Genomic DNA, 19,155 nt, shown 5'->3' with positions numbered 1-19,155 from the left:
TCATGCCGCCACCGCGTAGAATTAAGCTGAACATCATTATTTAACTGTATATATTTATATTAACTTGACTGTTACATTCGGAAACAATACAATACAATAATCAAATATAAAAATATATATATATATATATATATATATATCCAAAGGCAAATTACTGAAAAAAATGACAATGCTGTGGGTATCAGTGGCTGGATCTCAATGGAGATACAAAAAAAAAGCGAAAAGCTAAATCAAAACGATAAAGTAAACAGCTAGAAAAGTTAGCAGAGCTTTCGGGCAACACTAGCCCTTCATCAGTACAAGTGAGGGAATTTGGATAAAGTCATAGCATATGAGTTGGCAAGTGCCAACAATATTGAACAATACCATGAAAGCCCCAATGGGTTTTATATTAGCTTATTTTTGTTGCATCGTATAAATGTGTTTTAATACTCCATTGGTGTATAACATGAATTTATGGGACTAAATAGATCAAACATGTTGAGGTTTCTTAATTTACGACCTGCTTGTTTAGTTTGTAAGTTTGAGAAAACTTTATTTGTCAATAAGATGTTAACAAAGTATCTTATTCATTCATTAAAATTCACTCTTCCTTAAGATTACATTATATACAGAGCATGGTATATGGAGCGCATCTAATTCTGCTACGCTTTTTTAAACAAACAATAAATGGAAGTCAGTATAAATTTAACTAGTAGCCTATCTATTTAACTTCATAAAAGCATATACAGAAAGCCCACCTTGTCACTTAAATACAAATGTAATCCACACCATATCTACATTAAAAACAAAATAAAAGTTTTGGATACACCGTCACGTACAGTGGAATAGCCAGCACTGTACCCAGAAATTTTATTATTTTTTTATTTTGTGTTTGTTTTATTTTAATTAAGACGATAGTGGTGTGGTGGTAAGTATCAATAATTCAACTTTTGAATATTAACGTATTGATATTTAGGTTCTTCATTGTTATGTCTACATGATTATTTCTTCAAACGTTTAGTGGAACAGTATTGATTCGCCAAGACATTTATCGGGAATCCATCCTTTTCTGTTGTCTGTAAGGTTTATGGCTTTCACCCAACCTATTAAAATATTAATAGTAATGAGATCAAATAACACGTGAATGTTAACAGTACTATAAATGTATTTAAAAAAATGATTAATGACATTGTGTTGCCTCGTTTTACTTTCAAAATAACAATGTAATATTTATGTAAAAATAATGTTGGTACAGGGATTACGTTCAGCACATAATGTAGAAAGTGTGTTTTTCCCTAAAAAAACAACATTAATTTTACTGACTTGAAACTTTCAACTTGAGGTATTGTTTAAAAAACCGTTAACTAGGTTCACATTGATCAGTACCTCAACATGTTTGAAAATGTTATACTAGTACTGTATACAAACCTTGTAATCTATCAATTATTTCTACCTTGTCACCAACATTGACTTCTAGATTACCACGGTTACTTCCATGGAATTCCTCAGAAATCTTGTATTTTGGACTACCTGGTTCGATAAACCATAACATAATTATGTGGAGGAATAAGAATGTCGCAAAACACTAACATTTGTGTATTTTACATACAATGCAATTAAATAAAACAATACATTTTCCAGGTTTAAAGTGTGTGAAACTATATAAATATCATATTAAATATTTGTTCATGAAAATTCAAAACACAGCAAAAGAAAATTAAATTGGTTCAACCAAAATTATTATTCTCATTATCATCTAAAAAATACCGTATAAATCACTTACTCCAGGAAGCATACAGTTCCCCATCATCATCATTATCATCCATTAAAAAGGATTTTCTCCAAAACTCGAAACTTCTATAAAATAATTAAAGTTAGCAATAAATATGTCTTTCAGTCTTTTAGTTTACATGAACTGGTTCGTTTAGATATATTTTTGAATATTGAATTGTTATTTGCATTTAAGGTTAATAGTTTACTTCATAATAATGTTTACCGATTTATGAATTGGAATTGTGTGTAGGAATGTCGCTGTATCGCTAGAGAACACGAAAACTCAACTAACCTGTCATGCGAAGATTCCCAACAGACATAATAATCCATTGATTCACGCGGATCCTTGTGCATAACAATAAAGAACACATCCAATGACACACCCTTTTTCTTTGGTACTTTAAACGGATAGGTGTCACTTGATGTGTTCTCAAGCTTAACACAATTCTTGTTGGCACAGTCGATCAGATTATAGCGAACCCTAAAATAATAGCAACTCAAAATTAGTACTATAATGTACTTTTAATCAAGCATTACATCGATACAGTGTACATTTGAAATCTAAATTATTTGCTTGTAAACATAATTTTAATGCATTATTTGTCTTTGTATTACTTGCTGTGCCATGTTTAAACCACTGTCAATAGCGCCATCTCATGCAATAATAATAATAATATATTTTTCTAGATTGTTTTTAGTAATTTGTTTAGATACAATGTAAAGTAATATATTTATGTTGTTGTTTATTAAAGAAGTAATTCTTTTAATTGTTCAATAATTTAAAGATAAAATAAAAGACGTTGGCGTACTATGCATGTACTGTATAATAATATATACATTTAGTACCATGCAAGGAATTTACTGAATTATTAATTTTATTAAACTACTTATCAGTGAACGGTTTAATTTACTGCAATGCTTACTCATTTTGTATTTTGTTATGCTTTTCGTCGATAAGCATCACCACTCGTTCAAATGTGATCAACTTTACATTAGATCCTATTTTTTCCCAGTCTTTGCTACCCGTTTTCTTCCTGGAATACACTATGACGTCGTTCCAAGTTTTGGCCCAACTCTCATTACTAATTTGTTTCTCCTTCTATGCGTGAAAATATATTAATTGAATCATTACAATGCCGAGTGACATTTGCATGTATACATTCAACAACCGGTTTATTTGATGCTTAACTAAAAGAAAGACAACTAAAAAGACGTAAGAATGCAACACCACCATCCGGAAAATTACCTTCAAATTTACCCAGACACGACACATGATTATTTCAATCTATTATTAACAACAAACCAATTAGCAGCAAAACTGCTGAATTACATGGAGTTTGCATGAAATATATAAAACAATTATACAGATATTCACAGAAAAAAAGGCATAACATAACAATGATTAACACCTGTTTAATTTATTTTGTTTGGTGGAATGTACACCGCACTGTCAACAACAGTGGTAGACGACGAGGGCGTACTCGTAGCCATACATATTCCAATTTGTTGGGAACATGACATTATTGTTAAGTAAGGTATTTACAAATAGATTGTCTTTATGGCCACTCCTCGTTGTAGTAAAACACTAAACTCGCTTACTGCATTACAATCATTATTTACTTTCCAGGTTTTTTCACCAATATGTTAACATGTTTATATATCCAGCTACGTACCACCTGTTGATCTCGAGTGCTGCCACAGAAACTTTCAGTTATTTGGCATGAGCAATTTCATTCGAATTATCGTCAAATAAGTGTGTACAAATCCTTATTGTACATAAGTCACAAGAGGACAGCAATGGGAATTAAGCAAAACCTAATCCACTAGAGAAACAATTTATCTGTGACTGGCACCAAGCGCCAGCAATATTATTTTAGCTTGGTGCTTTTTATCATCTAATTGGTCGACCTTACAAACAAAACCAAACTAATAATTCCATAAAACTTCCTTTTAACAAGTTATATAGAATTGCTGCATAATTATTTGTTTTACCTCGGATAAAAGTACACCTTTACTTTCTTCCAATTTAAGCAGAATCTTTGATACATGTCTTTCTTCTCTCTCTTGTAATGTATTGTCTTGTTCTTTACACTCTCTTAAGATGTGTTTCATATATTGAGTGAGGTCATGGGCCAGTCTCACTACGTTTGCTTCCGGGTTGGAAGATACTGCTTCTTGAAATCTCTTAAAACAAAAATTACAATTATTAACAATTATTTTACTTCATTACTTATCAAATCTCACAACTGCAGCCTATGTCATAATTAAAAACACCACAACATACATAACAAACATGCATTCATGGTCTGCAGTACAACAAATGACTTTCGTGACATATTTTAATACTAATAAAAAAAATAAAAAGCAATCATAAACCATGTTCATAATGTATACCGGACATACGATATGAAAAAAATAACATTGTAATCGATCGCATGTAGGCCTACATTCTCTGTGTGGATCGGTAAACGTGATGGTATGAAGATCATTTAATTGTAGACAAACTAAAACATACCGGCATTATCTTAATACATTAATGATTTCAGATTTATTTCAGCTGCCATTCGGACACTGAATTCTTGTCAGTACGAGAGTGATGAATGAATTATTGAATTTATCTTACATATTTCGTCCTGGTGGTATTAGGCCTATATTTATACTTTACTAATGAAAATTGATGTATCTTACTTTGATATGGTAGTTGAATTTGTCGATGAAAAAACACGGTCCAACCAACAGAAGATCTAATGTATCTTTCTTTGTTTCTTGTTTTTTTACTAATTCAACAAATAAATCATTTTTTCTCCTAAAAATATAAAATAAGTTTTTTGGTTGTTCAAAAAGAAATTTTATTTAATATAAAACAAGTAGATGAGAGCATAACGCAAATAAGTATGTTATCAATATGACGCCGATTACTGGATGACATGGTATGATAATCATAAAAATATTAATTTCTAATGATAACTTAAATAAAGGAAAAAAACACCAACAACAACAGCAATGTAATAAACATAAAGCGCTGTTTACTGCGCTAAAAGACCAACAACAATTATTGAAACAGGTGAGATTTTAGTGACTTGAATTACTTTAAAAGATTATTTTACTATTTATCATATTTATTTTCTTTTTGTTGTTACTGTTGTTGATATTAATACATCTTATTACCTGATTGTTTTTTAAGAGTCTCGGCTTAAAAAGCATTGCTTATTTTAGGTTCCCTTTTCCATGACATTTTTGATGACATACATTATTTGTACATATACTTAGCTTTATAGAATAAATAGATTTTTATAGATTATCTTTAATGTATTTACTTTTTTTGCAAAAGAAGCCTTGGGATAGGTTTTATTGTTTGTTTTTTTTAATAGATAGACTTGATTTATTCTAACCTTAGATATGACAGGGTAAATTTTTGAAATCTAAAATTAACCGTATAATCTTTGAAACTCTCCAGATAATCAGTGGTTACAGCGTCAAGTAGGAGCTGAAATATCAGATCACCATCTAGCGGGTTGCATTTTTTCAAATTGCTCATTAGGCTGCAAATAAATGAAACCAAAGAATACAAATGTTATGACCAAAATGTTTTTTTTTTTTAATGTGAAATTTTTCAAAATACCTATTTCAAAAACAATATTTTCATTTATTTTTAAATTTTATCGGAAGCCATGATATTTGTTTATTCATAATATATTTACACACACACACACACACACACAAACTTGTTGTGTGTCATCCTGTGACGTCATGTCTTTTTTTAGATACGAAGTTTGAGTGAAATGTTACTATATTTACTGATTACACATACTTTTATCTCTGACATTTGACTATTTATAATTTGAAAGCGAAAACTAAACATACTTATTAAGAAACTGAATGAGCTTTGGAATTCTTGCAAACAGTCTTCTATATTCTCCATCTTGTAAAATACCATTCTGTGGGTTCAGTGCTGCGTTCGTGACGTAACGACTATTGAGGGTATTCAAGTCTTCTAAGGTTTTGCTCACAAAATTCACAAATTCACTAAAAATCTTTGTAAAAAAACATCCTAGACAATTACACATTTAATAATATTTTATTTTCATGATCATTTTATAATATTCACTGACTTTGTGTATTTTATTTTAACTTCTTTCTAATTTTATTTATTTTGTTCAAATTATATTCGTAACTAAAATACTGTACAAACTCACTTGTTCTATCTTCTGTACGCTCCTGAATCATAAGATATAAAAGAAATATATAATTTTGATCCGTAAACAAAGAAAAAATATGTGTGTGATGTGTATCGGGCCTAGTGTATGAGATCATAAAGTTATTATCCTTTATATACATTTGTACAAACGTTTAACCCGAGTTTGTTATTGGTTCTGATATTGTTTGATTACATTCAGTGTCGTCAATAAATAAAAATATTCACGCGTGGTCGAAGTCTGAAGTTGAACATTTTATTTGATTTAGAATCATTAATGGACTTCGATGTAATATATTACGGTCAAGTTATTTTTTTTACATTATTATTATTTGTTTACTTTTAGTTACTCTACACATTGTCGCTAGAAGTCAGTATGCAATTCATCTACCCCTTAGAATAATTACACACTGCACAGATACAACAACATATATATAATGTGGAACACAATATATATAATTTATAAAGTAAATTTATACTCACGGTTTACTTGGAGGAAACTTTTTGACTAATAAAAATATAATATGATACATTTAGTTTAATTTGAATAAATTTATACTGTACGTCCATTGCTTCAAATTTAAATCAAATACAAAAAAAAAGAGAAGAATGATCAAAAAATTCAAGTTACCTTCTTCGGTTGCGTCAACATAAAATATAGTGCCAGGTACACTGTGTACATAAAAAGGAAGTTTAGCCTTATTGATTAGACGGATAAAACATCATGCTGATACAAAAGCAATATTGATTATCATGCATTTTCATTATCATTATCATGCATTTGGTATGATTTTGTATAAGGCATCAAAATTGCAAAAAAAAATACCCTTTCTCTCTTTTTTCAAGTCTTTCTTTTCTTCGGTCAGATTTGAAGTCTACCATTATCTGGTATTCATTTTCTAACTGTTGTCCTATTTCCTTTGGTATCCAACCAACTTTGTTGTCGTGTATCCTCTCTACACGAAACATTGCTGAAAGATAAAAACATCCACAAGAATTTAAAAAAACATAAAAGCAGACGTAACCTCACATTGCACAGGTACCGTATACTACCAAGATCAGCTAGAACATCAGCCACACTCACATTCATTTACAAAATTAGAATTCCACAAAATATTGGACACAGAATCAACACGTAAAGACAGAAAAATCAAAGAATCCATTAAATTAATAAAACACGGTAATGAAGACAATACATTTGTCGTATTGCACGCGGTCATTCTAATCTTAATCCTAAAATTTAAAATCAATAATATATCAAAATATATAATCAAAAATGATACTAGCTAGCACTACAATTATGTTATATAACTAGATGAAAATTAAAAGAATACACAAGTAAATTGAATTTTTTTATCAATTAACTAAACAATTATTTGATAAATTTTTTTTACCTTTGCCATCAATTTCTTCAATCACTTCTACTTCATGTCCACCCTTAAATGTGATACCAGTTAATTGGTCAGTATAGCGTTGACGTATCTTATACTTTGGTCTACCTGAATATGTAATGTTTTTTATTCTGATAAAAGCTGTAAGATGGTACATCACAGTAACACACGTTTATTTAATTATAAATTCGAACGGTAACATTATGTTTTAGTAATAATTAGTAAAAACCCTCGAGCTCTAATTTCAATATCTTATTATCAAAACACAATGTGAAAGGAGTAGCCGAAAATAATACCAACATTTTAGACAAATGCCTTAATTATTTTGTTTTACAGAATGAAACATTAATAATTATTATACATTTGTTTAATGTGACCGATTCATTTTTATCACCATGGAATACGCATCAATCAATACATAAAATAAGTACTACTTTATACAAATTAATAATAATTAATTATATTCATCTCTACTTGTACAGTATTTAAAAAATTAATAACAGGAAGGAATCTAGTTTTAAATATTGTAAGATATTGCTACTTACTCCAGTTTGTATAGATACCACGTTCCGGAATTTTAATGGCATTTTCCCATGCATCCATTACACTATAAAAACAAAATTAAGTTGCAGTTTTTAGTTTAAATGTAAAACAGTATGTTTGTTAAATAAAAAGCATTGCACAATTTGGACATTAACTTATAGGCTTTCTATCACTGTATTATAGATAAATAGAGCTAAAATGCTAAAGTTACTTACTCATGTGTGACTTCATTTCCAGTAGGAGCTAATACGTATTTGTGTGTTGAATATGTCTTTGATTGTCTCTCGAGTTTGTAGAAGTACAGGATAAACGCATGTGGATTTGGAGACGCTTTCTTTGGGAGCCTTTCGAAATCAACGTAGTTTCTGTTACAACATTCCAGTAACTTGTAGGATTTACCTTTACTTTAAGATTAAATTAATAAAATAAAGTTTAAACACTGGTATACTTTTATCTAGTATAAATCACATTTAAGCTCATCAGATTTCCTTTTTTGTCTCTAATTCATTGTTAACGAAAGAAATAGATTTATTCATAATCGTTTAATCTTTAATGAGGGTTGCCCATCCAGTTCCGTTGGAGGAACTGATCATTAAACAAAGGCCATTAACAAGATATACGAATAAATATAAACATTAATATTAAATATTCAAAAGAATTCCAAGAATATGTCTTAGATCTGAAAACACAAACAAGAATTATAATGCTCAAGTGCTACATCTTTTCAACAGCTCTCTATAGATGCGAGACCCAGACTTTCTTGCAATCTGTCTCAGACAGAATTGAAGCATTTGAGATGCGGTGCTATGGAAGATTGTTTAAACATACCATGGTGCAGGATGGTATCGAATAAAAATGTATTGTTACGAGTTAAATAAGAAAGAGAGTTGTTAGTTGTTATTATGAAAAGAAAAGGTATATTCTTTGGACATAATAATAAACGACAAGGAGCGTTGCAACGATCCTTATTTAGGGACGAATAGAAGGTAAAAGAGGAAGAGGCAGACCTCGTAGGAAATAGATTGATGACATCAAAGAATGGATTAACACCAACAGTTATGTAAGGCAAGCATTTGATATATAGACGATTGTTAAAGCATGACCTCCAACCTTCAACGTGAAAATGGAAGAAATTGGACCTGCCATAACCAGTGTTAGTTTTTCTGTAATTTCTGTAATTGTAAGTAAAATGGCAGGTGTTTTTGTTTTACTTGTACATTTAATTACCCCATAGATAAATAAGTGTAGTTACTTTTTTTTCTTTTCCTCTATTGTCGTCAGAAGAACGTTTTTTTCGAATACCACCAAGTAAACTTTGCTGTCAGAATAATCACTTCTACCGTATTTGGATTTTTTAGGCATACGTACGTTCAATACAATCCCTTGTATTTCTGGGTAATCTTCAGCCAGTACTGAGTAAACCTTGGACGATAGAAGATTTAGGGTGATAATACAGGGAATAATTTATGCATGAGCTTTAACAAAGTGGGCGTAGCTAACCATTAAATTCTGTCATCTTAACTTTTTAAAGACGATAAGGAAGGTGGTCGTTATGTTGTATATCGTCAGAAGCTTATTTATACCGATATCATAGTAACAACTGTTAATGTACAATACTACAACGCTTGTGTAGTAAAACTTCCAGTTAATGTAGAAACACCAACAGCTTATGTAGTCAATTTAAAAAAAACAGCACTAGTTAAAAAATGTAACATGTCAACAGCTAATGCAGTTACTGTTACTAAAATTGTACAAAACCTTTCTATAAATTTGATTAGACGCATCTCTTTACTTATTATTATCCCCTTCTCGAAATCGACCACCTCCTAAAAGCGACCATCTCGTAAAAGACCAACTCCCACAACGGCCACACATCGTAAAATACCACATTCGTCAGCGATTACATAACACCGGGGACTCGACCATATTTAGTACCGTATAACCGACCAACAATACAAATGCTATAATAATAATAATCCATTACTCTCTAGACAGAACATTGTACTCAACAACTACAATATGATATAACTTTACTTCCTGGGAAATGATTCCACGTTCGTCCTTTGGTAATTCTATCTGTCCAATGATTCCTGACGAATGATTGGCATTCTTCTTATTCTCATTCAATCTTGCTTTTGTGTTCTTTAACAGCTGTTGCGTTTCATATGCCAAGCGGCTCACAGTGCTAGTCTGGGAATTAACGTCTGCCTCTTGTAATTTCTTTTACAAAATAGAAACATTTATAAGTATAGTGTGTAGCTATAAACAACATTAATCGTATTGCTTTTTATTAAGGGCATTGTAAAACGGCCCTAGATGCTTTTATATATAAGCCTAAAATATATTGTACCACATGTGTCTCAAATGAGCGAGTCACATGACGAATCTATACTACCACACCTACAAAACATAGTTAAGCTAGTTTACTATGCTGGCCGCAGTTGCCTTCCATACTATATTTGTGGCGTTTCATATTGTAACTTTTCGCGGCACTGTTTTGCCTGTAGTTAGATAAATCAGTCATAAACTTCAGTCGTACCTTTGTAGGTAAGAAATATTAGTTTAAAATGGATAAATCACTATAATTGTTGAATCAGCTTGTTTTAGATATATTTAGGATACTATGGATATTAATGTTATTGCATTTTGAGAATCTATATTATAGTTTTGATTGTGTATAGTTCGAAGGGTGAACTAGTTATCACACAGTATGTACACATGTGCGCGAGATGCTGTATAGCCTAGGTCTGCGTGATGGTTTCTTCTTAGTTGCTATGGCAACAGGGATAGTGTTGAAAAGGCGACTGGATGTACCTTTTTGATGGTTATGTTTAGGGTGATCCCTTAATGTTTACATTTGTTGTAATTTGTACTTTTTAATAGTTTTATAGATTTCGTAGATTGTCAGTTGTTTTTTCCTTCATAGGTATCAAAGTTTAACAGTAGAAATTCACAGATGTTTTTAATTGTGCTGCATCCATAGGCTCACAGCTTTGTAAGTTATGTCATACTATAAAAGATACTGTATGTAAACTATGTAACAATTTAATTAACAATATAGCATATATAATCATATTCATATGATAGCAAGGTTTCAAGTATTTCATATGTACTACTGTATTTGAATATCAATTTGAAGGAATTATACTTTCTGTTATTTTCAGTTACCATACGTACCATACACACTATTCAATCATTGAATAAAACGGTTATACTTAACGGAGCATTTCTAAGCTGTTTGATTTGTGTCCGTGAAATTTACACACCTGTAGATGATCTGCTAGTACATCAAACCAGTTATTAAGTTCTTTAAATCGTTCTTCCAGATCCGTAAATGAATGCTCTTTATTTGATTCAAAAGTCAATTTTTGAAACAACATGTGACAGTCTGTCCGGTATTCCCTGAACAAAAAAAAACTTGTGAACAGTACTCTATAACGTATTGTTATTAAATTTCGTATGCCCATAATAAAGTAGTAGTCTACTAAAAACCTTAATGATGAAGTTAGATAGAATCTGGTGAATATAGTACAGGGCGGAATTTAACTTCCACAAACAACCATGCCACATATCATTATTAGATGTGAGTGCTTTATTTTATAAGTAATAAATAACAAAGATCATTTAAAAAAACATGAAATGATTTGAAAGATTATAATCATAATTATGTATGTATTTATTTTGCATGTTACAAAGCTTATTGATTTTACTTTTTTTAATATGCATTGCAATTTTTTATATCTAAAAATCAGTTAAATAAAAAAAAGAAAATCTTACTTTACAAATGAAAGCAGATTCTGTCGGATATCCTGATTCAGGTAGTAAGACTCAAAATTTTCGAAGAAACGCGTCTGAAGCCAGTATTTCAACAACTTATATACTTCAACAACATCTTGAAATGCATACTTCAATTGCTCTATGAAGCTAAAAAAGTAGGTAAGTTTTATTAATAATTATAACAATTTAGTTACAAATTGACATTACTAATAACACTTATGTTAGTAAAATTTACTAACAGTAAATAGTAAATTTAAATATAAATAAAAATATCCTGAGTTAGGGAAACGACTCAAAATCTGAAAGATTTTCAAATAGTGCAACTACATCTTTAAATACGCTGTCATCCCCATCGCATTGAAGCTTAAGCTTAAATATCTTGTCTACATCCAGAAACACTATTCTTAATTATTGTAATAACAACACTAACGATTGTATGAATAATATAATTCTTACTATATTTAAAATATGTTAACATTTTGCTTTAGCCTTTTAAATTAAATACGTGTTTTAAAATAGATTCATAGATATGAGACAAACAAAACGAACAGAAGTAAGACGGTTTTGTACCTGGTAAGATCAGAATCAATGTCATACAAATGAGAAAAGATTTTTCGTTCACCATCAGAGAAAAGTGTTTGGAGTTCGTACATTTCCCGTGTTTCTCTCACACGTTCGTGTATCGACTTAATTTTATTAAATAAAGGTTCACATTCCTAAAACAAATAAAGTAATTATTGTAGTGAAAAGGTTGTATGTAATTCCTATAACTATTTAGAAACATTGAAACAATATGATTGAAAAGGATCCTTCTATATAAAGTGGGCCAACATTAAGCCTTGTCTACACTATAAAACTGCATGTGTCAAAAAAATGTGATGTTCCCATGGTAGTCATCATTTCCATACATGGGCACATCACATAACAATGCTTTAGATCCGGTAGAAAATATGTTTTTTAAATTTCTCCTGATTTCATTAAATGTGAAAGAATATCAGGCATTAAATAATTGAATTGATGATAGTACTATTAGGCAGAGTTGTAACCTACTTTTATACAGGTAGGTTCTTTTAACTCATCATATATCTCATTATGGTACGTTTCTGTAGTATTTTGCACGTTATCCCATGTGTCTTGTTCCGATTCTGTCGGAGTCGGACTATCCGGCTCTTGCTGCTGTCGGTCTGTTGGTCCTGGGCATTGTAATTGAGTCGTTCCAGGAAATATACCTGATTGTCGTAACTTGTCCTGAAGCTGCATAATAAGGTTTACCCATTTTAAAATTGTGTTGATATAATTAGGTTGCTCCGTTGCAACATAGTAGTATATTGTAGCAATGTATTGGTAGTATCACGATTCGTTTTTACAATGAGGGTATCATCGTTGAACTGTGTATTAACATAGGACCTTGGCAAATATTATGGTAATACATAGGGCCTATTCTTTAAAGACACTACTTTATTCTTACACGTAGAGCGAACATTTAATTTTAAGCAAAAAAGTTACAATAAACTCAATATTTTTTAAAAACACGCTACGTCTGGAGTTACTCCAACTTATTGTATAAAAATGTTTAAAACAACGTAAAAATTACCCCTTTTTGCAGTGAATCCTTAGGGACATCGGCGGATAGCCTGTATTTAAATGGATAGATGATCATTACATTATAAAATAAAATGAATTGTTATTTTATTTTTGAAGTATGTTTTTAGTATAAGGCAAAATAAACTTAGTTTTACCTAAAATTAAAACAAACAGGTAACTTCTATTTCGTATGCAGGTCATTTTTTTGGAAATAAGTTACTCTATCAATTAAGAATAACTAGATCATTGTTTATTACTGCTTTGTTAAATTTCTATGCACGTGTCCATATCATCCAAGGGCCATAATTTCTATAATAGCTTTAACATTAAAAAATAAAACAAAAAAAACATACCTTTTTGGAAAGTGTTCTGGAGAAGTTTTAGCTGATTGAAATTGAGAGAAGAAAGAAAATGCGATGTCATTACTTCAAAATGCATGCAATGGGCTTATTGTTGACTATTATGGGACTATTGCACAATAAAAATCTGCCTAAATTTCCATCAGTAATGGAATGTGTACTATAGTCAATTATGTATTGTTAATTACTGGTAGCATATGTATTAATAGAAAAGGAAATACAAATATAAAATGGGTTTTCCACTTTACAGAACAAAAAAAGTTAGCATATGTGACGTTTGAGGAAGTGTGTTTTCAGTATAATTGATAAATATGCATGTTCTATTGTATAGAGTAAGCTCTCAAATTATATTCATCCGCTTAACTTGTCACTCTCAATGACGCTTTCAGTACAGTGTACTTACATAACGTTTTATTGTAATTGAGATTTTGGAATATTTGTATACTGATCAATCAGTCAGTTAATATTAACCAACAGCCAAAACATAGAACTTATAGAACATATTTTAAATAAAAAAAAAAAAATAGATATGAAATTGAATCAAATCTTTTAACATTCAAAAGATCATCAAGATCGTTTGTAAGTAAATTAAGATTTAGCGCCCACACACTTGAAAAGGGCAGATATGCCTCTCCCCGGATTCCACCGAAATTACGACTCTGTCGTCATTATGACGAATTACGTTCTGAAATGTGTAATACTTTGCCATAACTCTAACGGCTGATGATAATCTGAACTTTTTAAACATTAAAAATAGATTTATACATGGACCTATGGTTTATAGTTATTAAAATAATAAGCATAATCTTTTTGTAAATCCTATTTTTAGAGAACGGAAAGTAAGGAGAATTATTAACTGTTGTGAAAGAGAGGTATATAGTAAAGTTAATCATTAATGGTTTTAACGGTTTTTAATTTGTATAGCGCAAAATACAAATAGTCTCTATGCGCTGTTTAGCACAAGTGTGAAAATGAAAATTTTGATGTAAAATAAACCACGAAATAGCCTAAAAAACGAATAAATTGACCAAGACAACAGAAGAAGTCCGAAAACGGAATCTCACATCACCACACTGTTTCACTAATAACAGAAACATTACAATACAATATAAAGTTTCACCAATATTTTTTTTTCTAATTCAATGTGAGGTATTTTGCATTGAATGACCGATTATAGTCCGTTTTGAGTGTATCAAATGTTCTGGGGGTGTATTTTCGTGTATTGCTATACTGTTTTAATTTCCAAAAAAAAAAAAGAAAAAGAAACTTACGGATTGGTTGGTTCTCATTTCTAGGTTCATTAATTTGAGTATATTGATCTTCATCTACGGCCAACAAATCTACGTAAGATTTAGATTCGTTACCATCCCCCGACGCCGAATTTGGGCGAGATCTTGGCGCATCTATGTGCGGCACTCTGCTTGCCATGGCGTTTCCCAAATGACTGATGAATCATTTACTAACAATTATATCTATACTGTGCAAATTTTCTCTTAATTTGGTACATATACGTTTCCTCAATATGCTCCATCGATTTTTCATTTAGAAAAACCAACCCAATAACTAAGTATTTCTAATAGATGTTTATTGTTCATCTAACACAAATAAAACTACAATATGTAAGGGGCGCGCTCGTTTCGATTGATTACACGCCAATTGGGGAGTCAGAAAGGATTTAGCTGTACCATCTAAAATTTTTCAAAATGTTTGCTTCCTTATATCTATAATATTATAAATAAGTGTTTAGTCAGCCGTATACAAAAATCTAGCATAAAGAGTACATAATAAGTTCAAATAACTAACAACCAGAAAACGAAACATAATCATAACAATGATTTTTTTCAACTTTATTGCATCATGTAAACTGTGTGTGATGAAGTTGAAAATAGATATATCATTATATATATATATATATATATATATATTTATATAAAATCCAAAAGCAAATTACTGAAAAAATGACAATGCTGTGGGTATCTGGCTGGATCTCAATGGATACAAAAAAAAAAGCGAAAAGCTAAATCAAAACGATAAAGTAAACAGCCAGAAAAGTTAGCAGAGCTTTCGGGCAACACTAGCCCTTCATCAGTGCAAGTGAGGGAATTTGGATAACGTCATAGCATATGAGTTGGCAAGTGCTGCCTGGGTGGACAGGAATAAAAGAAATATAACAATAGAAACAGCGTGTTGAATAGTGGAGACTGAATAAGAGTAGAAAACAAAGAAGGTAGCTTGGTAGAGATATAAACAATTTTGGAATGGAACTATATATATATATATATATATAAAACCGGGTGGTTTAGAATTAATGTTCTTTGCCTGTTGTGTTTATATATATATATATATATATTTAAAAAATATCAAGATAAAATAAGTTAAAACTGCCTCAATATAAGTATATTTGTACGACATGTTTCGGACATAGCCCATCATCAGGTGAAGATAATTGTAACAAAGGATAACATATATAAGTCACAAAATTACATAATAAAACAAATCAGCCAATCAAAGATGTTAACAAACAAAAGGCATAGTTATAAAGGCACGCCTCCAAAAGCTTTGGAGTACAAAGCAGAAATGGTTGCTTATAAAGCAGGAAATTTAAAACAAAGACAAAAACTTCAAGTGTGAATAATTGTTAATATGTGAATGTCTCTGGCAAAATTAATGTTTAAAAGATCTAAATTGTACATTTATACCTGTAGGGGCAAGAGTGCCAAGCTTAACAATTATTCTTTCTTCTATAATTCTACGAGATGTCTCAGAACCATTACATATCTTAACACCAGAAATTGTAATATCCGAAAGGGAATGCTCATTATTAAAAAATTGGGTGGCTACAGGTAACCCGGGAGTCTTTAGTTTAATTTTTTTGTTTTTGTTTAGAACATGTGTGTTTCTATCCAGTCTAATGGCACATTTAACAATCGGAAAAAATCGGATTCAAGAAAACTTCAAATTGATCTTGACAGGGCTCAGGAATGGTCAGAAGACTGGCTGCTAAATTCAATACCAAGAAATGCGAAGTGCTCCATGTTGGCAGAAAGACAGAGAAATCAGAATATTGTCTAAATGGAGAAACGTTATTGGCAGTGAACGAAGAAAAAGACCTTGGTGTTATCTTCACTAGCGACTGCAAGCCAAGCCGACAGTGTGCTGCAGCAGCAGCTAGAGTGACGAATAGTATGAGAACTGTCAAAAGAACATTCAAAAATATTGACAAAGAAAGTTTTCAGGTCATGTACAAGGCATACATCCGTCCACATATGGAATACTGTATACAGTCCTGGTCTCCTTACTATAACAAAGCAATCTTGGAGAAGGTGCAGAGAAGAGCTACAAAGATGGTCAAGTCAATAAGTGATCTACCATATGAAAAAAGGCTAGAATATCTTGATCTTCAACCATTAGAGACAAGAAGACTACGAGGAGATTTGATTGAAGCTTTTGAAAGGCTTTGAGGATATTGACCCAAAAGATTTATTTAAATTGTCTCACAACATCAGAACCAGGGGACACAGCTTAAAACTATATCGTCCAAAACTTAGAGGAAATCTTATGTGCAGGGTCAACTTTTTTACCATCAGAGTCATACATCACTGGAATTCTCTGCCTGAATATGTAACACAAGCCTCTTCAGTGAACATCTGTAAGTCTAGACTTGACAACTATTTTCGGCTAGAAATGGAATCTAATATGCCCTTGATTTGCATATTCAAAATGGCCGGTATCGAAAATGATGAAATACATAATATACAAATACGATAATAATAGTATCGTATTTGTATATGTGACCCGATCTGGCAAAACCCTACTTTTGTCGGAAATATTCATTTTGTATTTTTTTATATATTTGGATTATTTGAATCATAAGCTTTGTAGTGGTGTTTATTTCATAAAAATTGAGTAAATATTTAAAAAGTTATTACATTTTAAAAACTTACAAATCATTCAATTAGTTTACGAGAAAATCGCGTTTGAAGTTTGCAATGAAATTCTTTTTGATACGCGCTGAAAACTCACTCCGTAGCAACGCGGTATTTTGGTCTAAGGCACAATGACGTCATACCAGGAAGTGTGTGCGATATAATAGCAGCGTGCACATCATAGTCAATTTGACTGATTTCAGACGCCGTTTTAACCTATTTAGTCACTCGAATTAACTATTTTGCACTATTGAAAAACAGCATTATAACGTCAAGCTTATTTTAACTGGTTTCGGAGGTGTTTACGATATCAACAGCGAAAAACCAAGCAGGCCTAGCTAGGCCTATTCAGATTTTCGCCGTCATCGCCTGTACCCTACTGATGGGTGTTCATCAGGCCGTGTATGGCAGCGGTGCATCGACATTGGGGCTGGCGTTAGTAGTAAACTAGCCTAGACAAGTTTGGCGCCTTGCAGAGTCACAGCTTGCTAGCTACTTACATTGTATTGACGATTTAATACATTTGTTTGTTTTATAACTTGGAAGATTCGCTGTAATGTTTGGACTTGAATCCAATGAGTTTAAAAAACATTTAAGATGAAAGGACTGGACAATAAATTAAATAAATAATTAAGAGCCGATTGGATATATAAAATGTATAAAGAAAATTATTTATTGACAATAAAGCTAGGCCCAGTAGTAGTAGGCCTACAACCATAATAAAATAAGGCCTATAGCCAAAAAAATATAGAAAATACAATTGAATTTATGACGTGAATTGTTTTTGACTTGTCTATTTTACTATGAAATAAACAAATACAGGCTACAGCTATTGCAGAACACTTTACTTTGAATATTAAAATCGTTTTTATTCCAATTTACGACATGCTGTGTGTAAAATGAAAATAACCTCACAAAAATGTAAACAACTTTTTATTTCCGCGCGTAGAGCGTATAACATCTAGCGCGTTGACCAATAACGTTTGTTATTGCGATGATGCGCCATAGCAACACACGCAGTTCGCTGTTCCAGAAACTTCGAAGAACCGAATTTTCTGAAATTATGTCATAGTAAATCAAAGTTTTCATTGGTTCCTTCTTCAAACTCCGCCCTAAAACTTCCATATTTGGAATGTCAAATGGATGAGCTTTATTTTGATGTGTGACCTTTCAACATTGTGCAGCGAACTGGCGATCAAAATGTCGTCAAACTCTGCAACTTTCAACTGAATTTACGCAAAATTTTAGCGTAGATCGTGAATAAATTGTTAGGCTTGAGGAAAATACATGTTTTTAAAACTCTCTTTTTTCATAATTTTAATTAAATTTCGGGAGTTTAAATCAGGTAGACGTATTCTTAAATAGTGAAATATTTCGAAAATGCAAAAACATGTAATCTGCCAGGGTAGTCGATTTGGACGTATTTTGACTGATTACGTGAATTTTGAATTGCCGACAAAGAGAGGGTTTTGCGAGATCGGGTCACATATTATGAATTTGTGTAAGTTATGTAATTATAATTAAATATTTATTTCGAACTTTTAGATTACACATCTAGTTGATTCCAGGTGAAATCTTGAAATGAAAAAGGTTTAATTTGCATATTTAATTTAGACAAGTTTGTC

At 31.2% G+C, this 19,155-nt stretch overlaps 2 protein-coding genes across 2 annotated transcripts; one reads left to right on the top strand and one right to left on the bottom strand.

Moving 5' to 3' along the window:
• Positions 1–82: 82 nt before the first annotated feature.
• Positions 83–15,032, bottom strand: LOC144854563 (uncharacterized). Its single transcript, XM_078712506.1, has 25 exons — positions 14,876–15,032; positions 13,599–13,629; positions 13,256–13,295; positions 12,712–12,915; positions 12,232–12,377; positions 11,662–11,808; positions 11,151–11,286; positions 9,919–10,104; positions 9,137–9,306; positions 8,100–8,288; positions 7,887–7,948; positions 7,345–7,449; positions 6,777–6,921; positions 6,582–6,622; positions 6,434–6,458; positions 5,952–5,973; positions 5,620–5,789; positions 5,148–5,297; positions 4,444–4,561; positions 3,748–3,939; positions 2,679–2,854; positions 2,048–2,236; positions 1,766–1,839; positions 1,411–1,512; positions 83–1,085 (listed from the first exon to the last, which is right to left on the bottom strand). The coding sequence occupies exons 1-25, from the start codon at positions 15,030–15,032 to the stop codon at positions 1,000–1,002; spliced, it is 3,063 nt and encodes a 1,020-aa protein (XP_078568632.1). The 3' UTR covers positions 83–999.
• Positions 15,033–16,585: 1,553 nt separating this feature from the next.
• On the top strand, positions 16,586–17,065 carry LOC144854562 (uncharacterized). The gene has a single exon (XM_078712505.1). The coding sequence runs from the start codon at positions 16,586–16,588 to the stop codon at positions 17,063–17,065; it is 480 nt and encodes a 159-aa protein (XP_078568631.1).
• Positions 17,066–19,155: the final 2,090 nt, after the last annotated feature.

The sequence above is a fragment of the Antedon bifida genome, chromosome 10, assembly GCF_963402885.1.
Source record: "Antedon bifida chromosome 10, ecAntBifi1.1, whole genome shotgun sequence".
Classification (NCBI taxonomy): domain Eukaryota; kingdom Metazoa; phylum Echinodermata; class Crinoidea; order Comatulida; family Antedonidae; genus Antedon; species Antedon bifida.
Note: the sequence above shows the minus strand (reverse complement) of the source record. Positions and strands in the feature narration are given on the sequence as shown.

What these genes read in the sequence shown, in the direction of transcription:
- LOC144854563 (XM_078712506.1), bottom strand. Translation starts at nt 15,032, where the DNA reads ATGGCAAGCAGAGTGCCGCACATAGATGCGCCAAGATCTCGCCCAAAT. An exon ending in AAGGTGTACTTTTATCCGAG is followed by an intron (nt 2,855 to 3,747) that starts GTAAAACAAATA and finishes TTTCACGCATAG; the next exon opens with AAGGAGAAACAAATTAGTAA. An exon ending in AATAATTGATAGATTACAAG is followed by an intron (nt 1,086 to 1,410) that starts GTTTGTATACAG and finishes ATATTTTAATAG; the next exon opens with GTTGGGTGAAAGCCATAAAC.
- LOC144854562 (XM_078712505.1), top strand. Translation starts at nt 16,586, where the DNA reads ATGGTCAGAAGACTGGCTGCTAAATTCAATACCAAGAAATGCGAAGTG.